The sequence below is a fragment of the Macaca mulatta genome, chromosome 10 (genome assembly GCF_049350105.2).
Source record: "Macaca mulatta isolate MMU2019108-1 chromosome 10, T2T-MMU8v2.0, whole genome shotgun sequence".
NCBI classification, from domain to species: domain Eukaryota; kingdom Metazoa; phylum Chordata; class Mammalia; order Primates; family Cercopithecidae; genus Macaca; species Macaca mulatta.
Genome location: NC_133415.1, coordinates 100,453,516 through 100,480,637, shown reverse-complemented (window position 1 = coordinate 100,480,637; position 27,122 = coordinate 100,453,516). Strand labels below are relative to the sequence as shown.

The following is a 27,122-nucleotide window of genomic DNA, read 5'->3' as shown; positions in this document are numbered from 1 at the left end:
CACTTGAAAACTTAGGCAGTTTCAGCGTCGAAAGTGGCCAGAAATGAAGAGACCTTCTTCCAAATCACTGTGAGTTGAGGAACCAGCTTACAAATAGAGATCTGGTTCTGACTGCTTCATTTTGCCAATGCTATTCTATTTGCATGCCATTTCTTACATACCATCCTTCATTTGTTCTCATAATGAGGGTGGCGGGGAAGTACTAATGCACATCTTTCCCTAAGAAAACACTTGAATCCATTTCATGTTTTACATTAATGCCTTGTCCAGTACACTGCTGTTCTCGCTATAATCTGTGCTTGGTAAACTTGAGCTATTACTTAGAGGTTGATAAGCATTTAAATATTACAAACTGCCAGGCATCTTGAAGGCTATGGCTGCAAAAGTGCTAACTGGTATACAACATCAGCAGTAGGATGGCCTCATTAAATGGTTTCCAAAAAGCCCATGCTACAGCTACAGACTCTCACTCCAGTGCCATTGGAGGCTGGCAGGGACTGAGACTGGCAACCTGGAAAGTTCACCTCTATTCTAAAGGGAGCAGGCTAGTTTGCTCCCCGCAGGAATGGGCTGAGGTTTGCCAGATTTTCTAATTCACTGACCAAATCCAAAAATGCAGGTATGTGTGAGAATTCTTTATCATTATCATCTCATTTGACATTAAGTTAACCATGTGGGCAAACTACCCTCCTTGGTGAGCTGCCATTTGCAACCTCTGGTCTACTCATTTATTCCTTTATATGCATATAAACCTGAGTGGCTTTAATAGGACATTAGTAACAGGCCACCTAAGCCTTTCTTTGGTGCTTCTAGAATTAAGGTACAGAATCTTTACATATCACAATCTCCTTAGCCACTATTCTATCCAGATCCTTAAATGCCATCCTTGCCAGGCATTGAGTGTATAAGTAAACAACTAAAAATTGAGGTGACTAGGTGGTAGCAATCCCTTTCTAAGTAACCTAGAAATATTCATTCTCAGCAGCCTTGAAGCAAAGCTTCCTCAGCTATAGGACTGATTAGGAAGTCATGATAAAGACCGTGATAGCTAAATGCTAAGATGAGTTTGTTTCGTTCTTTAGGGGACAACTGTGGGAAGGCTGGGAAGGTTAAGAAACAACAGAGGTGGACCTTCAAAAACACAGAGGCATCAACTGACTGCACAGGCAACGAAAAACCACGTGGGTGATTTCCAGCAGACCTATGCTATTGGCCAGGAGGCCTGAGAAAGCAAGCACTCACTCTCAGTCAACATGGCAGGTTCTGGAGGATAACCAGCAGGAGCAGATAGAACTTCAAGAAGTCCATTTTTGCCCCTGCTTTTGCTTTGGATTATACCTCACCAGCTGCACAAAATGCATTTTTTTCATATCAGAAAGTCACCACTAACCCTCCCCAGAAGCTCACAAAGGAAAACGAAGAGAGCGAGCGAGATTTCCTTGGAAATTTCCCCCAAGGGCGAAAGTCATTGGAATTTTTAAATCATAGGGGAAAAGCAGTCCTGTTCTAAATCCTCTTATTCTTTTGGTTTGTCACAAAGAAGGAACTAAGAAGACAGAGGCAACGTGGAGAGGCTGAAAACAGTGCAGATTCGACAATGAGTCAGTAGCACAAAAGAGATGACATTTACCTAGCACTCTAAACCCTGGTTGCCTCTGAAGAAACTGCCTTCACTGTATATATGTGACTATTTACATGTAACCAACATGGGAACTTTTAGGGGAACCTAATAAGAAATCCCAATTTTCAGGAGTGGTGGTGTCAATAAACGCTCTGTGGCCAGTGTAAAAGAAAATCCCTCGCAGTTGTGGACATTTCTGTTCCTGTCCAGATACCGTTTCTCCTAGTATTTCTTTGTTATGTCCCAGAACTGATGTTTTTTTTTTTTTAAAGGTACTGAAAAGAAGTTGATGTATGTCCCAAGTTTTGATGAAACTGTATTTGTAAAAAAAATTTTGTAGTATAAGTATTGTCATACAGTGTTCAAAACCCCAGCCAATGACCAGCAGTTGGTATGAAGAAACCTTTGACATTTTGTAAAAGGCCATTTCTTGGGAGTTTTTTGGTGTGTGTTTTTTTTAAAGTATTCAAGATACTACCAGTCAACATCTTTTTGGAAGAAAATGCCTTTGGGTTTAGAAGATTTTCTTAAAAGGGGAGTAGATGGTTGTAGATTGACTAAAGTCTACCACACTTCAAGGGACTACAGGTAAGTCTCATAGTATACCAGCTTTGCTACTTCATTTTTTAAAAGTATTAATCAATTGCAAAGAAATTCACCTTGGCCAACCCTTCTTTGTATATCAGGTCATCTAACCTGATACAAGTAGTTGACAGATTTCAGCTATCACCAATCCAAACCATTTCTCATTTAACAGATGACAGAGATAATCCCTAAAGCACCCACATTTGTTTCAATGCCCCCAACAGGCCAAGGCTCTCTAGCAACTCCCTAGTGGCGTTTTTTAACTTCAGAAACTGTTACTATTATTTGAAATAGACTTCCTTAATCTTCTTTACCCTTAATCCAACAGGGATTTCAAAAAAAAAAAAAAAAAAAAAACTCTTTAGGCTCCAATTTTAAATAGAAACCTTTATTTACAATGACATCCAAAATGGTCAGCAAAGCAGTCACAGCTCACCATCCCCCATAAGTCATTTCATGTGGTTTCGATTCTTTGCAGGATAAAGAATAATTTCTATTTTTTTTAAAGCAACACAATGTAAACTTGATTGAAACTGAATTCATTCTCAAGAGTATAAGTCAATTCCTGAGAATTTAAATATTGCTCTCATATTTCATTCTTCAAAATTCCATATATTAGAAAGGAAGAGAGAAAACACCTGCTCGTTTATTAACAGTGTGCCCCTGGAGTTGAAAACAATTCTTATTCCTCTGATTAAATCAGTCCTTGAGGTTTTGCTCCTATGAACCTAATTGTGAACAAAACTCACAGCTTCTGCAAATAAAAAGGGAACTGGGCAGGCATACATGTAACTGGCAATCCATTCTGTTTACTTTCAGCTGCACCTACCTCTGGATCAAAGAACTTCTAGGACATCAAGCCAATTATCTTCTGTAATACCCTACCCCTAATATAGATACCCCCAACTCACCTCAGATATTAAATACTGATAACTAAGTAGCACTGTTATTGATATTTACACCTTTCAATCCAGATGCAGTTTAGAAAAGTGGCATCATAATACGAACATTAACAATGTAACTTCCATTTATTTTTTAAAGGAAGAAACATGTATCTCCTTTATATCATTCTAATCTTTATAAAATATATATATTTTGTTTATATATCTTTGGATTCAGCAAAAAAAAAAAAAAAAGTAGGTACTGGAAATATCCCACATTCTAAAAGCAGATGAAAAGATTATACTGTTCACCCAACAGATACCAAGGTTTGAAAAAATGGGGGGGGGTGCTGGGGTGTGGAGAGGTAGCAGGAGTACAAAGAATTATCTAAAAAAGATAAAGGGCAATACAGGTAAAAACAAATTATCTCAAAGACTGCACCTATTAAAAGAAAATCAAAATCTTGAGTTTGCACCAAATGAACAAGTAGAAAATATAAAAACTTATAATAAACTTCATTTTTCTACCATATAAAAAAGGGAGTGCTGCCTTCCAGTTAGCCTGCAGCCAGGTCTGAGGAAAGGATTGCAAAAAAATTTATTTTTTTTTTTTAATAATTTTTTTAAAGTCAAGAAAGGTAAGAGCACCATTCTGTTTCTCCCCACACACATCACTTAAAGAAGGTTCAGACACAGTTGAGCTGAAAAACACAGAGACAGACTGACTTGGTTGTACCTGTCTCCAAACAGGAGAGTATACTATCTGAAAAGCACAGGCCACTACAATGGAAGTTTCCAGATTTACAATCTTAAGATATATTTTGAAGTTGGTGAGGGGAAGAGGGCAAACTCATAATTGTCTATACTGCTTTGAAAATAAGATCCACTCTAGTGGTGGATCTGGAAATAATCAGGATTCACTTGTAAGCATATCAAAGATATTAAATGATCTTACCTTCAGAGACATCTAGAAAGACTGACTAAATGTGTGAAATTCTTAAAATTACCTGGCTCTCAGTTATTGCTAGAAAATGACACCAAGGCTAGCAGAGACCTCTGAAATTCACAGACATTCAGAAACCCAATTCCTTCAACTATCTGAACCAAATGAAGTAACCCAGATAAAGGGAATTAAACTTCATGTTTCCCTTCCTCCCAACTGACTAAAACAGGTGTCAAAGAGAGGCAACAGCAGAAAGTGGCAGGGGGCAGAAAAGGGAGGGGTTTCAAAGGTGCTCAGTTAGACTGTGGCTCTGAATCACAGTCAAACTGGCTGTTCTGGGTACTGAGTTCCTTAAGGAGTAACAGTGACACTATTCTAATCCACAGGGACATAATGAAAGCATCACATTAGTATAATGAGGGGACAGCTGAGCAGACACCAGAAACCACACCAAGGATTCTACTCGAGATCAATGTGGGATTCAGGTCTTAGCAACCAAAATCTGAAAACGCTCCTAAAGGGGATGAAAAGGTAACATAATTGAACATACACACACACACACACACACACACACACACACACACACAACTCATGAATTGCTATTATTTCGAACTGCTTAAAATCCAAAAGATTCTCTTCAATCAAATTGCTCGATTTTTTTAAATTCCTGATTTTTTTTTTAAGTTTATTTCCCCATATCTATTCTTTTCCCCCCAAATTAACAAAGTGCTTAGTTCTGGTAGAGGAATTTTTAAAAAATTAAAATGCCTACATCTAAACAAATAATCTCTTTAAAAAGCATTTAGATTAAGAGATTGAAAAGCGAGGAGGCATCTAAGGCCGGGGGGTGGGGAAGGAAAAGCTGGGGAGCACTACGTCTCCGCCAGGCCACGGAAGTCAAGGGGTGTCTCTTCCACTGGTAGCCTCTCCACACACAGCTTACTGCAATCAACAGTGTTAAATATTTAGCTTCACAAACTCTGTAAAAATGAGTTGTTGTGACCTACAAAAAAAGGTATATACATATTTTACATAATACAATATCTTAAAGGTCGTATTTACAAAAAAGTCTATTCACAGAAACACTGCGAGATTCTGATTCAGAATGCAGTACCTGGCCTTGGGTTTTCAGAAGTTTATTTTCAAAAAGCATTATTGCTCTACCATATAGGCAAAGGGTGACACCAGTACTTTAAAAAAAAAAAAAAAAAAAAATCATAGTTCTTGTCCAACACGTAAGTGTAGGCAAAAACCAGGAATGTGTTTCACTATTCCCTCAAGACCTCAAGAATATTGCATTTATCCATTACTTTTTAAATAAAGTGCACTCAGCTGCACATTAGCATGTGAAAAGTTTGCTACTGCTGCAATTAAATACTGTCATCTCATTTCCCTTCTGCAAAGCCATTTGGACATCCATGACAGTTCCTGGAGGTGAAGTATTACAGGACATGAACGGCAAATGAAAACCTTCATTAGGAGAAAACCTAGGTCAAATAATAGGGACAGAGCAACTCAACACCATCAGTAAAGGACAATTCAGAATCACCAATTCCACTGGACAGAGGGTCAACACAGAACTACTTGGTAGTGACAAAAACACCTGAGGGCTGGGACTATGCTCTTTGTCCAATACTGCAACTAGAGAAACCAGATGTTCTAATCTCTCTTGATTTGTCCAATGTTCTCTGGCCCACCTATGTGTATTTAAGAGACTTTGGCTAGCAAGGCAGAAAAAAGTGACACAAAAGTTTTATGATCAGTAGGACTCCATATCTCCAGAATTATATCCCTAGGAGGTGGAATGCCAAAAAATATTTCTGTTTTGAACACCATGATACACAGCAGGAGGAGAGGAGAAAAAAAACAGGTAGATACTGCTGTTCGGCTTAAAATCCAGTCCTGCTCAAATGACATCACTTAAAATACCCTTGATGGAGCTCAAAGCTGGTCCTTTCTTCAAAGATAGATGCCTGGAACAATGATTCCTTCCCAATAATCCTAGTGCAGTGTCATTTGTACAGTGGTCTCCTTAAGAGGTCCTGGTGCAGAGATGTCAGCAGTATTTCTGTTAGCAACCAGAAAAACTGAGTAAAACACATGCTTTACACAACAAAAAAATCCATGCCCACATTCATGGCTTACAGTGCAGCTCTGGCTGAGTGATTCAGGTTCCTGAGATCCCATCTTACAATGCAGCTTGACTTACCAAAAGTATCCAATGGCCCAATGCCTTCAAACCAAGTTTTTTCAATTACTATATTTAAAGTTATACATTCAAGTTAAAATATACCTAGGACATTCTGATTATAGCTGAGGCTTTAGTTCTATCCAGAGAACAAGAAAAACTTTTTGAAAAAGGTAAGGAATCAATTTCATACCTGATCAGGGCCCATAGGCATGCCAGACATGGGCATGGGGTTCATGTTCATCTGTCCCATGTGACCACTGCTGCCATTCATGTGTACCATACTATACACTGCGGGATTCCCCTGGTGGGCAAACTGCTGCTGGGAAAAGGAGCTGTAAGTAAAGAAACGGTAATATTACCTCCGGAAGTCACTTTAGTGACAAAGGGCATGCCCACAGAAACTACTACAATTGTGTCAAACATTGCTATACTTAAGCTGGGAATGTCAGAGAGAAAACTCCCTGACAGCCTGTGATCCATTTTTCACAGCTTTCTGTACTAGATACCCTAATAGATAATGTGCATGCTTGAAGAACTCTCAAAATGGCCAAGCCAAATAACACACCTTCTAATATGAACCCAGTCCTTTCAATCTCTCCATACAAAAAGGCTTGACTGAAAATTACAGTAAGTTCTTGGACTTCTGGGACTAAGATGTGACTAACTTTAGAAGTCACTGTTCTTTACCTGTTCCTGGCCAAATTTCCTGATGGCCAGCCCTTCATTTCTGAGGACTGATAGATGGATGCAGCCTGGGGGTGTTGCATCATGGGATTCTGGGAGGGACCCATTCTTGACGATATCATTGCACTGGGAGGACTAGACACTCGACCAAAGGCTGGATCTGGTGGTTGTCCCATTCCTTACAAAAATAAAACAGAAGAAATAAAAATGCCCAAATGCCTTCTCCTTAGAGTATCAGATTTCTGTAGTAGTTTTATGTTTTTTTTTTAAAGCGGGGGAGGGTGGAGGGTATAAGGTGATAAGTATAAGATACAGAGTGCTATAAGATGCTGCCCCCCAGGTATTCTAGATTCTCACCAAGATGACAACTAGAGTAACAGGCTTACTACAGAAAGGAGCACCATCTGGATCACTGAAAGGTCACAGTTGCTTCAATGGGCTTTCTGCAGAAAACGGACTCCGTATGAACTCACATCACTCCATCCCTCTTTAAAGGGCAGGGGAGTTACAATCCTCAGATGACAGGGCTCCCCAGTAGACACCTTTATCCCCACCATGTTCCTGGAACCTCTCAAAGGCTGAACTGAAGAGGTATCTGCATCACTGTAATTAATAATAAATCCAGGGCCCGGCGCGGTGGCTCACGCCTGTAATCCCAACACTTTGGGAGGCCGAGGCAGGCAGATCACGAGGTCAGGAGATCGAGACCATCCTGGCTAACATGGTGAAACCCCGTCTCTATTAAAAATTCAAAAAAAAAAAAAATAGCCAGGGGTGGTGTGATACACCTGTAGTCCCAGCTACTCGGGAGGCTGAGGCAGGAGAATCACTTGAACCTGGGAGGCGGAGGTTGCAGTGAGCCAAGATTGCACCACTGCACTCCAGCCTGGGTGACAGAGCAAGACCCTATCTCAAAAAAATAATAATAAATCCAAGTCACCTAGAAAATCAACGTAAAAGTCCACAAAGTGCATTCCTCTCACTGACTTGACCAAGCATTCAGAGATCAGAGAGTTCTACTATACTGGAACATGTAAGAAGGGGCAAGGAGGACAACTTTGCAGTGTTTCTTCCAAATTAAGAGTTTGGGGACTCTTAATGAGTGGGACTGAAAAAAACAACACCTGAAAAAAAATACTCAACTATGACAGGATACACCTGTCTCAATTACCTGTGTGCTGCAGCATTTTTGTTTTCCAATAGTTTAAATTAACTTTGTTTTCCTTGTGAAGTAAAGAGGGAGTGAATCGTATTTTTTTCTTTCATGTGCAACAAATGTAGTGAAGCTTATGTCCTTAGTAATGTTAACTTGGAGAAGGCATATTTACACCGTCAGATTTACCATAATTTGGTTGATATGGAAACTGTTGCGGCGGAGCTTGTGGCATTGCAGGTCCCGCCAAAAGCCCATCCATGCTGGGGGAAGCAGTCACATTAGGAGGTGGGCTGAAGGCCTGGGTTTGCTGCTGCTGCTGCTGCTGCTGCTGCTGCTGCTGCTGCTGCTGCTGCTGCTGTTGCTGTTGCTGCTGTTGCTGCTGCTGCTGCTGCATCATCATAGCCACCCTCTGTTGTCGGAAGTGATGACTTAGCAGCTCTCTGCTGCGTTGGGCGACCATTTGAGCATTAAGAAAACCCTGCTAATACCCAAGAAAGAGTGCAATTACATATACATAGCAAGAACCTGCCAGTTGCATACATACAGTACCCCCACAATACACCAGGTATAAGACAGAAAACACCCAGGGTCTTTTTTTTTTTTTTTTTTTTAAACAGGGTCTTACTCTGTTGCCCAGGCTGGAGTGCAGTGGCACAATCCTGCCTCACCGCAATCTTCACCTCCCAGGTTCAAGCGAGTCTCCTGCCTCAGCCTCCCAAGTAGCTGGGATTACAGGCATGCACCACCACTCCAGCTAATTTGTGTATTTTTAGTAGAGATGGTGCCTCACCATGTTAGGGAGGCTGGTCTCAAACTCCTAACCTCAGGTGATCCACCTGCTTCAGCCTCCCAAAGTGCTTAAATTACAAGTGTGAGCCACTGCACCGGCCAAAACACACAATTCTTTACATAAAAGCTTTCGGACCTGGTGCAATGGCTCACGCCTGTAATCCCAGCACTTTGGGAAGCCAAGGCGGGGGGATCACTTGAGGTCAGGAGTTCGAGACCAGCCTGGCCAAAATGGTGAAACCCTGTCTACACTAAAAATACAAAAACTAGCCAGCCACCGTGGTGAGCACCTGTAATCCCACCTACTTGGGAGGCTGAGGCAGGAAAATCCGTTAAACCCAAGGAATTGAGAGTGCAGTGAGCTGAGATCGTGCCACTATACTGCAGCCTGGGCAACAGTGACTCTCAAAAAAAAAAAAAAAAGAAGTTTTCTGGCTATTGCAGGGGGAAGGAGGGAGGGAGAACTGAAGAAGGACCTGAAAATTATTTGGGGTTAAAAGACAAAAGACAGGCCGGGCGCGGTGGCTCAAGCCTGTAATCCCAGCACTTTGGGAGGCCGAGACGGGTGGATCACGAGGTCAGGAGATCGAGACCATCCTGGCTAACATGGTGAAACCCCGTCTCTACTAAGAAATACAAAAAACTAGCCAGGCGAGGTGGTGGGCGCCTGTAGTCCCAGCTACTCGGGAGGCTGAGGCCGGAGAATGGCGTGAACCCGGGAGGCGGAGCTTGCAGTGAGCTGAGATCCGGCCACTGCACTCCAGCCTGGGCGACAGAGCGAGACTCTGTCTCAAAAAAAAAAAAAAAAAAAAAGACAAAAGACACACTGTCAAGCTTTAACATGACCAGAAACATTCCACAACGTGAGAGAACATTTAGAGGTAGAATCTGAAGACAACTTTTTCAGGAACTATGAAGGACAACTACAGGAAAATGAGGATTCAGTGTGTTGGGGTGGTGGAGGGCTAAAACATGAAACAAACAAACAAACAAAAAGATGGGGTTATACTTAGATAGCAGGGGTCCACCTCAGAAAATCTTGTACTTTCTTTAAACTTTCAGAAAGAGGTAGGAGGCAAGGAGAAGCTGTCTGGAGGTTCAGAAGGTGACATAACCAAAGTACAACAAGGAAGCTGATTTGGGCTCTAATAGCTACGGATCATCTCCAAAAAGCAAACTTTTATCATCTTTCTGTAGGGCATTCTAGCTCAGCTTCCACAAGAGGTTTCATTATCAAGAAAATGTAAATATCAGTACTTCCAAGTAGGCATAAGACAATGAAAATCGAGCATTTCACAGTTGTTTTTTAAAAAACAATTATAAACAATATTTCAAACCACAGTAGGGGACTGCTGTGTGGTCATCTGCCTCATGCACATTAAGAAAACCCCTCAATACTGTCTCCACCACTGGCTAGAAGTAGAAGGGAATTTTAATATCCCCTCCTACTACAGGAAACAGGTCATCTCAGAGGCTATCACTGAGAACAGGATTATGTATTCTTTATTTTCTTCTTTATAATTTCAGAATTTTACCCAGTGTGCATGTTGTTTCATAATCCAGGAACAGAGGAACATTTACAGGTTATTTTAAATTCCAAAAAAAGCCATGTGATAGCTGTTCTCACAGTATAGCAACCGATCACAAAGGGAACCAATTAAAAAAACACTAATCTATGGTTTTGTGTTTTTTGTTTTTTGTTTTTTTTTGAGACGGAGTCTCGCTCTGTTGCCCAGGCTGGAGTGCAGTGGCCGGATCTCAGCTCACTGCAAGCTCCGCCTCCTGGGTTTACGCTATTCTCCTGCCTCAGCCTCCTGAGTAGCTGGGACTACAGGCTCCCGCCACCTCGCCTGGCTAGTTTTTTGTATTTTTTAGTAGAGACGGGGTTTCACCGTGTTAGCCAGGATGGTCTCGATCTCCTGACCTCGTGATCCACCCGTCTCGGCCTCCCAAAGTGCTGGGATTACAGGTTTGAGCCACCGAGCCCGGCCTAATCTATGGTTTTAATGAAGAAACCTCTCCCTCCTCTGATTCCTCCCAGTCACCAGCCAGAGAGAAGAATGGAAGAGTTGAAAGTCTTTAATACGACTGCTTTCTTACACAAGAAATTCAGAATTACCTTCATTTGTTTAACAAACATTTACTAAGAGTCAACCACAGGCCAAGCCCTGTCCTGAGCACAGAGCAATGCATGTGGAGAGGCTCATCATCCTCACCTGGGGCTGCATCATAGGCCTCATCACGGCAGCACCACCAGCAGTAGGGTTTTCCATTTTCAATTCAAGTGCCTGTCTGCTCTGATTCAAAAACTGAGGTGAGACAAGTTGGTTAGAATGCAAGGAGAACATGTCAGTCTGCCAACACAGCTTTCCAGACCCTCAGCACCAGCCAATGAGGTAATGATATCTCCAAACACAATAACCTGGCTAAGTCACATCTAAACTAGTACTTTCACAATGCAAAAAGGTCAGTGTTGAAAAGTCTTAGGCTAGCATATGATGGGCTACTGTTTGGCATTGGGGAAAAAAAGGTAAAGTGCAATTTTGTAGCTTAAAGAATATCTCCACACCTGTAATCCCAGCACTTTGAGAGGCTGAGGTGGGCAGATCACTTGAGCCCAAGAGTCTGAGATCAGCCTGGGCAACATGGAGAAACCCCATCTCTACAAAAAATTAGCCAAGAGTGATGGCACACTCCTGTAGTCCCAGCTACCTGGGAGGCTGAGGTGGAAGGATCACCTGAGCCTGAGAGGTCGAGGCTGCAGTGAGCTGTGACTGCACCACTGCGTTCCACCCTGAAACGCTGTATCAGAAAAAATAATAATACATAAATAAATTATATATATACACACACAGCAGAAACTCAAAAGATTTATAAAGTCAGGCTTTCTCTGGGATTATTCGGGCACATGGGGAAATACCTTTAAGTTCATCAGAGGAATTCTGAATAAACTCCATTAGCTTTCCCTAAATGACTTTTAGTGAAAAGAAATGGCAGAAAGTAAAATGAATGCACTAACACAGCTTTTCTGAGTACCTAAACTGACTTTTAAGAATACTTATGCAATGGAGAGTCTCTGGCTCTTTGGATTCCAAACTCAGGCATTTGGCCATACACGGTGGCTCACGCATGTAATCCCAGCACTTTGGGAGGCCAAGGCAGGAGGATCACCTGAGGTCAGGAGATGGGCCTGGTCAACATGGTGAAACCCTGTCTCTACTAAAAATACAAAAACTAGCCAGATTTGGGTGGCTCCCCAGCTACTCAGGAGGCTGAGGCACAAGAATCACCTGAACCCAGAAGGTGGAGGTTGCAGTGAGCCAAGATCATGCCACTTGCACTTCAGCCTGGGCGACAGAGCAAGACTCCACCTCAAAAAAAAAAAAAAAAAAAAAAAAAAACTCAGGCATTCATCTACTTATATGATTTGGTTCCACCACATTTAATAACTCAGTATGCTCAAGACATAAACAATTTATAAAAACAATTAAATTTTAAAACATTTCTTGGGGACTAAGAAAACAATAGGGTAAGAAGTCATATTTTAGAATATTAAAAGACAGCTCTAGAAAGAAGAGGTTCCATTTAAAATGCTGAAATCAAGATGGTTTAAGTATTTGGTTATTAGTAGTAAGGATTTTTTTCAAAAAAAACTTATCTACCTTTAAGACTACAAAGTCATCAAGTAACATTTTTCTTCCCCAAGAGCAATCCTTCCTGACTTTTTACTTTTTAATTTGTAAAATGGAATATTCTCATAGTATCGAATTCCAACACAACTACTCCTTAACAAGGAGCCATTTGTACAAACAAAACCTTACACAGAAGTAAAACAAAAATAATTTCTTTAGTTGACAGGGATAGAGTGCACCAGTAGTAAGAACACTGAGAAACACAGTCTGAAAACAACAGAAGGAGAAGCCAGAGGGAAGAACACATGACCGGTTACCTGCTGGCCCTGCAGCCTCTGCTGAAGCTGCATTCTAAGTTGCTTGGGGGTGTTTGTCCGGGGTCTCATGATGTTGGCTCGCGGGTGCATTCCTTGGAGAGGAAAATTGCCTTGCTGGTTCATCTGATTCATCATAGAGTTAAAAGATGGTGACTGTCCCTGAAGATGAAAGCCTCCTTGCATTGGAGGCCCCTGTGCTGGGTACGTCTGTCCATATAATCCTGCCTTCTGATCCATCATTACTGCTGCTTCTTGGCCTTGGAAAGCATCCTGTTTGGGTTCTAATGCCTGTCCCTTAAACACAACACATAAAAGAACAGTGAAGAACATCTACGAAAGCAACAGAAGTCAAATGCTCTAAAGAAGGTGCAAAAAAAAATCCAGGTTCTATGTCACTGGTATCCCCGAAGGTGTACACAAGAACTGCTCAGCATTTCCCATCTGCACTGTGACAGCATTTGCCGCATGGCAATGTACTTCCATATGTACATATCTATTTCCCCAACAACGACTGATAGCCCCTGATGATCTTTCCTGCTTACTGTTGAATGCACAAACCTATAGAGTGGCCCCTCCATAGCCTTTAAATAAAAACAGTCATGGCCGGGCACGGTGGCTCACACCTGTAATCCCAGCATTTTGGGAGGCCAAGGCAGGTGGATCACTTGAGGTCAGGAGTTTGAGACCAGCCTGGCCAACATGGCAAAACCCCGTCTTTACTAAAAATACAAAAGAAATTACCCGGGCATGGTGGCGGGTGCCTGTAATTGCAGCTACTCGCAAGGCTGAGGCAGGAGAATCACTTGAACCCTGGAGGTGGAGGTTGCAGTGAGCTGAAATTGCGCCACTGTACTCCAGCCTGGGTGACAGAGCGAGACTCCGACTCAAAAAAGAAAAAACAGTCACTACAGAATGTGTCTTTCAGAAATACAGATTTCTGAATAGCATGTTTTCATAAGGCTGGGTATGTAAACAGGAACAGGAAATGATGATGTTAGGATGTTCAGATTGGCCATTGTAAACAAGTATTGTTTAAACAAAAAAAAAAAGCTTGCCTCATCAGAATACACATGGCTTGGCTAAGTAGTAGAGAAAGATAGTTATAAAAATGAGAACTTTTAACATGAATAAAAGGTCACACTTTAGTAGTTTCACTAAATCATTTCTACAACTGCCAAAAATAGTGGGGTGTTGAAAGTAATATCACAATCATAAGTATATTTTCCATTTTAACATACGAATTGAGACCAAAAAAGTATATTTTCCAAATTTAATGCTGGTGTCCACGAATGTAGTAATACAACACAAGTACTAGGAAAGACACACACAGGTATTCTTGTTTGTGGCTTCATGAATTTGTACACACACACGCATGCACGCACACACACACAAATACACACTCTCCTACTTCCATGTTAATGCAACCTACCTGATTGACAAGTTCAGGGATTCCCAAAGCTCTGTCAATTTCTTCCAGGCCTGTGGCATCTGTGTTGCTGAGAAGAGTGTGCAGCTGGTCCAATAATGCTCTTTCATCACTCTGGCCTTCCAGGTTGGAAGGTGGCCCGACAAGATCATCCAGGGAATTCCTAAGAAGGGGCCTAGAAAAAGGCTTGCAATCAATTTCAATGGTGCTTTTTTGTTTCTAAGAGTAACAGATCACAGCAACCATGCATAATATTTTTAATGAACAGTAACTCAAATACTACAAACACAAATAATAAACCAAGTGGTAAAAAAGAGTGAATGGCATCAATTTAAGTTTAAGGCCCACAAATTAGAAATTGTACCAGGCCACTTTAGACCACCATATATAGCTTAAACCCCCAATCCCACCACCAAAATGTAATTGCCAAACCCTACGCATCTGGGATATAGCAGAAATGGGGGCCAGGGGAGGGTAGGGAAGGATGGGACAAGATACTCCTCACGAAAACAATGAAGGAGGAGGTAGTAATTATAATACTTGAAAATTAGCAAAATCAAAAGAGTAAAAGAAAGGATAGAAATGTTGAGCTATCACTGACGTGAGTCTGCAGAAATCCCAAAATCACTTTGTCACACTTGGCCCAGAGCTCATATTGGCAAGTGTAACACAAACCCCATACACCCACAGCAAGTTGCCTCAGTTCTCCAACACATACAGGGGCATGAAGTTAAACATTTATCCTGCCTCAGAAAAGTTCTGTTAACTTGAAACTATTTGCTCTCTACTGACTAGAGAAGCATTCAAATAAATTCATATAGTTACATCACTGTCTGCTCAATAGATCAGTTCATTTTAGTTTCCTTGCTTAACTTAACTGTAGAATTCCCGTTAGAGCTGACATTGACAGTGGCCTCTTGCATGCCACTTAGTAAATAAGTTACTAAGCTAAATAAAAATAAAATATCAATGAAAAATAAAAATGAAATACAATCTACAATTTTTTTTTTTTGAGACAGAGTCTTGCTCTGTCTCCCAGGCTGGAGTGCAGTGGCGTGATCTCAGCTCCCCGAGTAGCTGGAATTATAGGCACCCGCCACCACGCCCGGCTAATTTTTTGTATTTTTAATAGAAACGAGGGTTCACCGTGTTAGCCAGGATAGTCTCGATCTCCTGACCTTGTGATCCGCCTGCCTTGGCCTCCTAAAGCACTGGGGTTACAGGTGTGAGCCACCGCACCCGGCCTACAATCTTTATTTTATGAAAAATTTTAAAGATGCTATATAGTTCTTTCACTGTCGTCACTGAAATGTTTAAAATAATTTTAGAAAACAATTAGCCAATCCTTAAAATAATTTTCTCAACAGGCAGCAGGTGGTTGGGGAGAAAAAAAGGTTTAAAAAAAAAAGTGTAATTTTCTGGAAAACTGAGGCTAACCCTCTGAAGAATATAAAACCACCAGAAACACATACTTATCTTTTTTCCCCTCCTCATGGGACTAGAGAGAGAATCATCTCACAGAGAGGCTCTCAGATGTTTGGCCACTGAATGGCCCTAATGGCTGGACAACATGGTTGTATCTCCTCCCTCTCCTGTGAATGCCACATGCACTGCTTACTGCCTCAGCCTCATTTTTACACAGTTACATGAGAAATGCCCAGCTGGCAACCAAGTACCTCAATTACAAGGAATTCTCATTCTCTCTCACGTTTGCTCCTGTGCTCCAACTCTTTTCTAAACTACCCAATGCTGAGATTTTCTACAGAGTTACAAAATAACGCCCCACCTATTTTGAGTGCCATGAGGAACTTGTTCTATTGACAACATGCCATCGGGCCAGGAACCCAGTTGGTTAGATGCTGCTGCTTGGCCATAGGGATTAGCCCCCATTCCCATGGGGAGTTCACCAGGCCCTGGGGGAGCAAAAAGAAAGCACAAATTATCAAATAAGAGCAAAAATTATCCTGAAACATCTAACTTTCTTTCTTCATGAAGGGAGCAGGGGGGACACTTACTCATTTGAAGCATCTGTTGCTGTTGCTGCGGCTGCAATAGTGGTCTTGCACCTGGTATGCTATTAGACCGAAGAGGCAACGTGGGCATAGAGCCACCCACTGCAGGTCTGGGTAAAGAAGTATTATAATCTCCTCCTGGTCTTCCCATGGAGTTTGAATTCATAGGTTCCATTCTGCTGGCCTTTGAGTTTGGTAAGCCCCAGTCTCCTGAGGAAGGAGTCTGAGTCACAGTCACATTTCTGTTTGGTCCACCTAAAACAGGTAGCCATACTTAGGTCTTTTCCATATTATAATGAAATCCTTCTTATACCATATGAGTACAGCCATTATACACAACATCAGCCTTGACAAAACAGTACTTTGTCATGGTAAGAAAAGGGGCTGGCCAACTGTGGAGACATAGGCCACTATTCTCATGTATTCAATAGGTTGGAAAATGTCATAGACCAAAAGACTCTTTAAGAGTTTACATAACCAAGACATAAAATAAATGAAGGATACTCATGGAAGAAACATACTAACGTTATTCAAAAAGTTATTATTTACTCCCAATTATTCAGATGGCTTAAAGTATTTTAAAGATGCTTTTCCCAAAATAAATTAATCATAATTCTAATTAGAAATAACATACCCATACTTGAGCCATAATTTTCCTGACTATCCATCATTCTTGGATTCCCACCCAACATGGGTTGCTTTGGTAACATGGGGAAAGCACTGATATTTTTCACTGGAGGACTTGAGCCAACAGAAACAGGACTATCCAGAGACACTGCTCGGTTATATGGAGGACGAATAGACTGCACAGACTGTGGACTTTTCAAACCTGTTGAAAACACAATACAAAAATATTTATTGGTGATTTAATACATAAATAATCAAGTACAAAACACAAATACCACCACGCCCCACCCAAGAATATCTTTCTTACAAAAACAAACACTGTCTTCCTTTTACAAAATAAGTACCAGCCCTCACCCAACCACTACCACCCTCCCCCCACCACCAAAAAAAGGTCTCATATTCCAAATAAATTAGAAACAACAATTCTCCAGGTCAGCTGAAGTACTGAGAACTCTTCTGTAGCCTGATATGGTCACTGATATTCTGCTTCACTTAATATTAAAAAATTCACAAATGTTCCAAGCTCCTAAAGGTTCTTGCATATTTGTACTTAAGTATACTGTTTATAATTTTATAATCAACTTAACCAGATAAGTTGCCTTCTGATCAAAAAGAAATAAAATGTAAAATTCCCTTCTAACCTTCTTTTTTTCCCCCCACTCTAACTGATCTATCCATTCTAGTTTAGGAAATAATGCTACTGAAAATGAATAATGACCATTCTGAATGATTGTGAGTGCCGCCTTTTCAATTGATACACACAATATATCTTTCTTTCTTTGTGACAGAGTATCACTCTGTCACTCAGGCTGGAGTGCAGTGGTGAGATCTTGGCTCACTGCAACCTCCGCCTCCCAGGTTGAAGCGATTCTCATACCTTAGCCTCCCAAGTAGCTGGGACCACAGGTGTGAGCCACCACGCCCGACCTACCTTTGTTAAATAGATGAAGTAAACACACAGCAACAGGAGAGGGGCTAGATAAGAACCAGCAAACACCAAAGAAGAAAACTATCTTAATTAAGTGACAAGATTCTGTTAAAACACCAAGGGACAAGTTTTAATCTAGAGTTTGAGTTGCTTTTTAATCCAATTCTCTATGGCTAAGAAAAATATATGCCCTAGTACCTACACTACTCACCTGGAATAATCAAAGATGAACATTTTTCTGTAAGTGCCATGATTACTGGCAGATTAGTTAGAAGTGGGAAATTTATTTTAAAGTAATTTTAAAAAAACAGGAAAATGTCCAAAAAGCTTTCTAAAGCACATACAATATAAATTAGTACAGAAAACAGAGGCAGAATACATGTTCTGAAGTTATAAGTGCTATTTATAACCTGGTCTTAGTGTAAGAGTGTTTACAGATACGCAGAAAAGTTTCAAAGGCGGCAAAAACAAAACCTAGTTCATTCTTACCCACAGAATTAGTTCCTTGAAACACCTGTTGCTTAGTCCCCAGATGACTACCATTTGAGGATATGGAATTATTGTAAAAGTCAGAACTAGTCAGATCACCAAGAATAGCATCTAGATTATCCAAGTCTCCAGATCCCTGAAAATAAAGTTTTAAAAATTAACCTGTGTACATTACTAGACACACAGGTATAAGCATACCCATCAGAAAAAACGATATATGAAATAGAAGCAAGTAAAATACAAAAATTACCTACAATGATAATGCCCACCTTAAAGGCCAGTTTATTATGACCCCCATCTCTAATCTTCCTCCTGTGAGATTAAATCACTCAATTTGGTCCTTTCAAAGGGGCATTTTTTAAATTTACACAAGACATTTAATTCTCAAACTGTAGAATATTTTGCAGGTAACATTCACTAGCAATGCATTGATAATTAGCTAACAGATATCTGCATCTACATATACCTTCTGAAAATAAGTGTGATTAATAATAAAAGGGGCAAGCTGAGATGTTCATAGGCATGCTCTAACAAGGACTTCGGTCAATGAATTTGGTGAACACTAGGTTAAGCCCACATTCTAACTTTAAGCCTTTCATTTGCTCAAGTGCATATTAATATATCCTGTAAGTTTGGGAAATGCTTATACAGAATGTCATCTTATACATGAAACTTGATTTTACCTTAAAATCAAAATTATGCTGCTTAATACAAGTTTGTTTTTTTTTTCCTGATTACTTCTATCATTCTCTTAATGACCCAATCTGCCCATTCCAGCAATAAACACCTCCATGACAAAATTTCATAGTGGCTACTAAAGAGTTATATTCGCATCTTAAAACATACACATCTGTTATTTCTAAATTACATCATAATTTTACTGACACCCAAAATAATTATAAAGAAATGGCAGCTAAAGATTTAACTTTCTTTAAATAAACCTAAAATCGAAGAATTTGTATATTACATTAAATTTCTAACAGAAAAATGATGAAATATGAGCTGAAATATACAGAAAACAAATTACCTCTTCACTTGTCTCTGTCTTAATTTTAGGGTCTTTCTCTTGACTTGAGCTAGGAATGGTGGAGCTGGTGCACTGACTTATTTTATTATCCACTCCTTCCACTTGGGGCTGTAGTTCTTTAGAGAGTGCATCACTAGGATCATCCCTGTCCAGCAGGTATCTAAGAAGTGCATTATTCTCCTTCTTCTTAGGACTTAGCTGCTCCTGCTTGACAACATTTCCGTCCCCACAAGAAGTTATACTGCTGGTGTCTTTCCCAGTGGCTTCTGCAGTAATCTTGGCTACTTCAGCTGGTGAATTCCCATTCTGCAGCAACTTGTGCAAAATCCGGTGCTTCTCTTGTAACAGTGACCCATGCATATTGGATGTAGAGGATACTCCTCCAGATGTAGAGGAGGAGACTCCAGAGGGGCTGGTGACACTAACAGAAGATTCTTTACAACTTGAATCTAGCGGGGAGTTGGTCAAGGAGGAATGACCCCGGTCATCAGAAGAACAGGTAAGTAACTGCAGTAATTTTTTGTGACCTTTGCTTTCCAAAGGACCCCTTTGATTCTCTGACCCCTCAACACTGCTCTCCTTACTTTCTTTGTCACTGAGGTGATCTCTGCTATTTGACTGACACATTGAACTCTCCACTGGATTTTGGTCGCAATAAAAGCCCAGGGGACTCTTGGAATCCTGATTGCTTACTTTACTTGGTTGGGTTATATTCATATTGGGAGAGTTATCCAATTTGGGGCCTGGTGATGACAGAGTAGATAAAAGAGAAGTCCCTACACCCTCACTGATGGCTTGCAGGGCACTGAGAGAGCTGCTGGAAAAGCTGTGGTTCCCACTATTGCCAGAAGATCCCATGGGAGAGTGCACACCTGAATTTGAAAAAAATTTAGGAAAATAATTAGACTACCAGTCACTGTAACAAAATACAACTTAATTACTCAAAGTTTATATTATAAAAGAGATTAACTTTACAAGAATTACAGTAGTATGGAAAGAAGAATTACTTAAAAAGAAAAAAAAACAAAGGAAATGTCAACATAAATACCTGCAACAGGAGAAAACTGATGTGAGGCTATCTTTGGACTCCCACGATTACGAGGAGAAATCATGATATTCTGCTGGTTTGGGGCAAGACCAGGACTTCCATGTGGGGGGCTACTCATGCTGAGCCCATAGTTGTTGTTCTGGTAGGAAGATGGTGATTGCATGCCTGGCCCAGGGGTCAATGAGGCTATGTTACTGGAACCCCCATACCTAGCTCCACTCATCTGCCCTGTGGTGCTAGGGTCTGCCAAGCCATAGGCCCTGCTGCTCGGCATCTGTAAGCCTTGGTTTGGCGACATACTCATGCTGCCTACTGAACTGTTGCATCCAGCCATAGGTGGTCTAATCCCTTGTCCAACAGGATTTGGGTTTGGTCTATATCCATTCTGTTCTCTGCAAAACAAACATCAAACTTTTACTAAAAAATTATAAGCATGCATAAAAGCCTTTCATCAGATTTAAAATAAAATAAAATTTTTAAACACCGGCCAGCTACAGTGGCTCACACCTATATTCCCAGCATTTTGGGAAGTTGAGGCAGGAGGATCACTTGAGCTCAGGAGTTTGAAACCAGCCTGGGCAACACAGCAAGATCATGTCTCTACTAAAAATTTAAAAATTGGCCAGGCATAGTGACACACATCTGTAGTCCTAGCTACTCAAGAGGCTGTAGTGGGAGGATCGCCTGAGCCCAGGAGTTCGAGGTTGCAGTGAGCTGTGATGGCACTACTGCACTCCAGCCTGGGCGACAGATCAAGACCCTGTCTCTGTTTAATAAAAAAAAAAGAAGAAGAAGAAGAAAGAAAGGAAGGAAGGCAGGGAGAGGGAATTTAAAAAATGGGATGAATTAACTACCCAGGAACTTAACTTTTTAGGCAACATTCCAATACCTAGTGACAATTCCAGTCTACGTATCGATCAATTATTTACCTAATAACATTTTTCAGTAAGCCACAGAATCTATATGACTAAGACCACTGTAGTATTATGAAAGACCAACAGCTATGTTAACTGGAGTTTCAGGTGGGCTTTATTAGAGTTGCCACATTATCTAGGGCTTCACCTGGAGGTACCTGCAAATTATTCAAGATAATTAATGGGTGAATATCCTCCCCTTCATGCATTTCTTATTTGCCACTACCAACACTGATAGTAACTACCTTTATTCTTAAAATGTAGCCTCAAATTTTAAATGCAGTCCCCAAAGCAAAACACATCATCAGAAATGAATGGCAAGACATGTAATCAGATTTTATATGCTCTTTTATCCACCCTTTAGCCTTCCCATCCCCTAACTTTCCTGTAAAGTATTTAATAAATAATCACTTTCACATAAAAATACAACCTTAAACAAATCATAATCCAGGAATCTAAACTCATTTCATCAAACCCAATAACCTTCCTAAGTTTTGTCTCATTTTGTCCCTTCCTTTTTTACTTTAATAATAAAGCATTTTGAGAACACTGCTGCATTTCATATTACAATACACAGTAATCTATCATTACCTCTGAAGAAAGTGGGTTGAGACAAAGCCATGTCGATCATTTGTTACAGGATTTCGGAAGAGTTTGCTTTTTGTCTGTGCAGTCACTATAGTTCCATCAGCCAACGAGAATCGATATACTGGGGTTTCTGCATGGCCATTAAGATAAGCTGTTGGGGAAAATATCCCATCACTGGTAACTACAGTCAGCAAAACAAATATATATAGGAGGGGATAGGGAGGAAATATACTTCAAGTACAACATTTCTAAAAATCCAAGGAAAGACTGGATCTGCACCAAAATTATCAACAGGGTGAAATAAGAACACTCAGGAATCATTTTTCTACCCCTCACCAACAAAACAGCAGCAACTACAGCCATGTGTATACCAAACATAATGACAAACAAGATCAAGAATCAACCCCAAAACCAGGTATGGTGGTGTGCACCTGCAGTCTCGGCTACTCAGAAGCTGAGGCAGAAGGATCACTTAAACCCAGCAGTTTGAGTCCAGCCTGGGCAAGATAGCAAGGCCCTGTCTCTAAAGAATAAAATGATAAAAAAGAACCCCAAAATTCTTTACCTTCTTGATAGTGACGTTTCTGGGACCATGACTGCCCATCATTTAGACTAAAAAATCTCTGAATACACCTTCGGATTATATCTTCAAAGCCAGGCCTCATGGAGGATCTTAGTGAATTTGTATCTATATTGACAACCTTCCCTATTAAACAGAAAAAGGAAAAAAAGAGTTATATCCAGCCCACAAGTATTTACCGGCTGCCTACACATGGCTTAGCACTGGAGAATAAAATAAAAGATATTAAATCTTTGCTCCACCTTCTCTGATCCAAATTTCTACTACATCCAGAGCTTTTCTCCTTAAGACATAGCACCACAGGATTCTCCCTACAAGTTCTGCTAAGGAGTATAATAATACATTTGGCCTTTGTCAGATTTCTAGCACAGAGCTCCTATCTAAAATCCTCAGAATTTCCTGAGTAATAAAAGTATTTTCAAGTTATTCATAAAGAGCCCCTTCGGAACACACCTCAATTTATGCTAATGAGGTGACTTAGGTTGGGGTCTCTAGATCACCTCGGGATGGAGCTGGTATCAGAAAAACCAAGTAATTAAAGGATTGGAGGCCGGGCGCGGTGGCTCAAGCCTGTAATCCCAGCACTTTGGGAGGCCGAGATGGGCGGATCACGAGGTCAGGAGATCGAGACCAGCCTGGCTAACACGATGAAACCCCGTCTCTACCAAAAAAATACAAAAAACTAGCCGGGCGAGGTGGCGGGCGCCTGTAGTCCCAGCTACTCGGGAGGCTGAGGCAGGAGAATGGCGTAGACCCAGGAGGTGGAGCTTGCAGTGAGCTAAGATCCGGCCACTGCACTCCAGCCTGGGCGACAGAGCGAGACTCCGTCTCAAAAAAAAAAAAAAGGATTGGAACTTTCTGTTAGTAGTTCCACCTACTAACCTCCAGGAATGGGGGATGAGGGAGGAAGGAGAGCCTGGTGATTAAATTCTATAAAAAAAACTCTTGGCCGAGCACGGTGCCGCACACCTGTAATCCCAGCACTTTGGGAGGCCAAGGCAGGTGGATCACGAGGTCAAAATATTGAGACCATCCTGGCCAACATGGTGAAACCCCGTCTCTATTAAAAATACAAAAATTAGCTGGCCGTAGTGGCGCGTGCCTGTAGTCCCAGCTACTAGCGAGGGTGAGGCAGGAGAATCGCTTGAACCTGGGAGGCGGAGGTTGCAGTGAGCAGAGATCACGCAACTGCACTCCAGCCTGGTGACAGAATGAGACTCTGTCTCAAAAAAAAAAAAAAAAAAAAAAAAAAAACTCTTGGGCCAGGAACAGTGGCTCACATCTGTAATCCCAGCACTTTGGGAGGCCGAGGCGGGCAGATCACAAGGTCAAGAGTTCGAGACCAGCCTGGTCAACATGGTAAAACCCCGTCTTTACTAAGAATACAAAACTTAGCTGGGCGTGGTGGTACGTGCCTGTAATCCCAGCTACTTGGGAGGCTGAGGCAGGAGAATGGCTTGAACTCGGGAGGCAGAGGTTACAGTGAGCCAAGAAAGTGCCACTGTACTCTAGCCTAGGCGACAGAGCAAGACTCCGTCTCCAATTTAAAAAAAAAAAACAACAGGCCGGGCGCGGTGGCTCAAGCCTGTAATCCCAGCACTTTGGGAGGCCGAGGCGGGTGGATCACGAGGTCAGGAGATCGAGACCATCCTGGCTAACATGGTGAAACCCTGTCTCTACTAAAAATACAAAAAACTAGCCGGGCGCGGTGGCGGGCGCCTGTAGTCCCAGCTACTCGGAGGCTGAGGCGGGAGAATGGCGTGAACCCGGGAGGCGGAGCTTGCAGTGAGCCGAGATCGTGCCACTGCACTCCAGCCTGGGTGACAGAGTGAGACTCCGTCTCAAAAAAAAAAAAAAAAAACAACAACAACAACAACAACAACAACAACAAAAAAAACTCTTGAACAAGAGATTTGATGAGCTTCCAAAGGATGAACACATTAAGGTGCTGGGAAGGTTATAAGCCCAGAAAGGGCACGGAACCTCCAAACCTCATCCCCACCCCCTAATACCTTGTCCTATATATTTCTCCCATTGAGCTATTCCTGAGTTGTATCCTTCATAAGAAACCAGTAAACCTGAGTAAAGCATTTCCGGATTTCTTGAGCCATTCTAGCAAACCATCAAACCTAAGGAGAGGATCAGAGGCCCAATTTATAGCCAGTCAGTCAGAAGTACGGAAGGCCAGGACTTGCAACTGGCATCTGAAGTGAAGTACAGGCAGTCTTGTGGGACTGAACCCTTAAACTTATAAGATCTAATGCTAAACCCAGGTAGAAATTGTCCAAACTAAAACTGTAGGGCACCCTGCTTATGTCAGACAGAGCACTGGTTTAGTGGAGAAAAAAATACATCTGGGGTCAGAAGTGATGTGGGAGTATAGAAAAACAGTGCTTTCCCAAATGCTGTACAGAATTTATGAGTATATCACACAAACTCCTTTTACTTTCTGAATGTAGTGACTATAACATGTCCAGATAACCTTAAGTTCATTTTCGTGTAAAGGAAAAAAATAACATCTATGAGGACAGTTGTTTGTCCAAACAGATTCTGTCCCTACAACTATGAAGCAAGAGAAAACACCTGCTTAAAGAGCCAGCAGGGACAATTCTTTGCATCTGAGAGATGATCGCATTTTTGTACACTTAATACCTAAACTTAGAGGGTTAACCAAATACTCATTTCTACAATGCTGGACACTTCTGACAACTTTTGCTTAATATCAAATACAGTGAAGACACCAAATATACATACTCAAAAATACCATGGAATTAAAGAAGGTTTCATGACAACAGATGGTCCTTAAAAAATGTCTAGGCCTTTTCACTCTAAGCAGCTGGCAAAAGCAAGTGCCTTACAAAAAGTCGCAGAATGGGAGCAAAGAAGAAAGTGGTTAATCCATTTTCTAAAAAAGACTGGTATGATGTGAAAGCACTAGCTATGTTTAATTGGTAACAAACTAGTCAAAAGGGCTCAAGGAACCAGCACTGCATCTGATGGCCTAAAGAACTGTGTTTTTGAAATGAACCTTGCTGATCTGCAGAATGACGAAAGTGTCCTTAGAAAATTCAGACTAATTACTGAGGATATACAGGTCAAAAACTATGTGACCAGCTTCCATGGCTGGTCTTGGATCAGCTTCAAGGCCTTTTCTGTATCTTTGAATGCAGACAGAATGATCCAAGCCATAATAACTGGTCACACAGTTTTTGACCTGGACATCCTCAGTAATCTTTTCTGTGACAAAATATGCTCCATGGTTAAACATGGCAGACTTCATATGAAACTCCTGCTGATGTCAAGATTGCCAATAGTTATCTGTTTTGTCTGTTTTGTGTAGGTTTTACAAAGAAATGCAATAATCAGATCTAGGCAATCTCTTATGCTCAGCACCAACAGATATGCCAAATCCCAGTGATGATGGAAGTCGTGACCCAAGAGGTACAGACAAATAGCTTGAAAGAAGTGGGCAATAAACTGATTCCACACAAATCAGGAAAGACATAGAAAAGGCTTGCCCAGGCCAGGCGCAGTGACTCACGTCTGTAATCCCAATACTTTGGGAGGCCGAGGTGGGCGGATCACGAGGTCAGGAGTTCGAGACCATCCTGGCTAACATGGTGAAATCCCATCTCTACTAAAAATATAAAAAATTAGCCAAGTGTGGTGGCACGTACCTGTAGTCCCAACTACTCGGTAGGCTGAGGCAGGAGAAAAGTTTGAACCCGGGAGGCAGAGGTTGCAGTGAGCCGAGATCGCACCACTGCACTCCAGCCAGGGCCACAAAGCAAGACTCCATTTCAAAAAAAAAAAAAAAAAGGCTTGCCCATGTATTTATCCTTTCTATGACATCTTCATTAGAAAGGTAAAAATACGGAAGAAAACCAAGTTTGGTTTGGGAAAACTTATGGGGCTTCATAGTGAAAAGTAATTCTGCAAAAACTACTGGATATTTAAAAGGCACTAATATTGATAAACCACCAGTCCAATAATCAGTTTAAAATTCAGAATTTTAATGGTGACCAAAAATCTTATTAGTAGCAGGGGGAGAGCAGGGAAAAGGGACAAATGCATTCCAGGAAAGAGTAAATACCTGTACACTTGTGCCCAAAATAGAGAAGATTTGTCCTCAACCACCTCCCCTGAGTTTAGCCCTGGGCCACATGACAAATACAAAATAGATGTTCATAAAAAGTTTATTATATGAAACACATCAGGGACAGAAGATAAAATATATCCAGAGGTCAAAACATGTATTGTGTTGAGTGCAGTAAGCCTCCTATAATATAAGAGATACCCGTGGAAGGCATTAACTGTAACTACGGTAAGTAGGATCTCAGTTTTAAATGATGTTAATCACACAAAGCATTTGATCTTTCTTGCTTGGTAATATTTTTCTTCATCATGTCCTGTTTTCTTTCATGCTTGGTAATTTCTAACTTTTGTAATAAACATGTATTGCTTTTATATACTAATGAGATAATTTTCAAAGATGCTAAACTGCTTAAAGATGTTTTATTTAGTATTTTCAGTAACAAATGTAAAACATGGCTATTCAAGTAGAAAATTAACACTGCCAAACCATAAGACATGCAGAGAAAGACCCACTCTAAAAACATAAAATAATATATAAAAATTGCTGTCACTATGTTTATCTGAGGTGAGTTAATACAGAGAAAATGTT

General features: G+C 41.1%; 2 protein-coding genes across 37 annotated transcripts in view; one reads left to right on the top strand and one right to left on the bottom strand.

Annotated features, from left to right (window-relative positions):
• SULF2 (sulfatase 2) overlaps window positions 1–2,057 on the top strand; it is a 131,395-nt gene extending 129,338 nt beyond the window's left edge. For 14 of the 21 annotated variants that reach the window (XM_028828488.2, XM_028828490.2, XM_015148804.3 and 11 more), the window contains 2 exons: window positions 16–69; window positions 1,083–2,057. In XM_028828488.2, the coding sequence (XP_028684321.1) occupies window positions 16–69; window positions 1,083–1,113 (85 nt within the window). In that variant the 3' untranslated portion in view covers window positions 1,114–2,057. The remainder of the gene's footprint in view (window positions 1–15; window positions 70–1,082) is intronic. The other 7 variants (XM_028828493.2, XM_028828491.2, XM_028828492.2 and 4 more) reach the window with 1 other exon arrangement.
• Window positions 2,058–2,578: 521 nt separating this feature from the next.
• Window positions 2,579–27,122, bottom strand: part of NCOA3 (nuclear receptor coactivator 3) — a 159,269-nt gene continuing 134,725 nt past the window's right edge. For 10 of the 16 annotated variants that reach the window (XM_077951960.1, XM_077951948.1, XM_077951949.1 and 7 more), the window contains 15 exons: window positions 22,424–22,564; window positions 21,862–22,009; window positions 20,357–20,748; window positions 19,309–20,180; window positions 18,282–18,417; window positions 16,872–17,066; window positions 16,241–16,492; window positions 16,012–16,138; window positions 14,229–14,400; window positions 12,800–13,093; window positions 11,067–11,159; window positions 8,248–8,542; window positions 6,909–7,083; window positions 6,412–6,553; window positions 3,685–6,098 (listed from right to left, as the gene is read on the bottom strand). In XM_077951960.1, the coding sequence (XP_077808086.1) occupies window positions 6,087–6,098; window positions 6,412–6,553; window positions 6,909–7,083; window positions 8,248–8,542; window positions 11,067–11,159; window positions 12,800–13,093; window positions 14,229–14,400; window positions 16,012–16,138; window positions 16,241–16,492; window positions 16,872–17,066; window positions 18,282–18,417; window positions 19,309–20,180; window positions 20,357–20,748; window positions 21,862–22,009; window positions 22,424–22,564 (3,446 nt within the window). In that variant the 3' untranslated portion in view covers window positions 3,685–6,086. Of the gene's footprint in view, window positions 6,099–6,411; window positions 6,554–6,908; window positions 7,084–8,247; window positions 8,543–11,066; window positions 11,160–12,799; window positions 13,094–14,228; window positions 14,401–16,011; window positions 16,139–16,240; window positions 16,493–16,871; window positions 17,067–18,281; window positions 18,418–19,308; window positions 20,181–20,356; window positions 20,749–21,861; window positions 22,010–22,423; window positions 22,565–27,122 lie in introns of all 16 variants that reach the window. The other 6 variants (XM_077951955.1, XM_077951954.1, XM_077951956.1 and 3 more) reach the window with 3 other exon arrangements.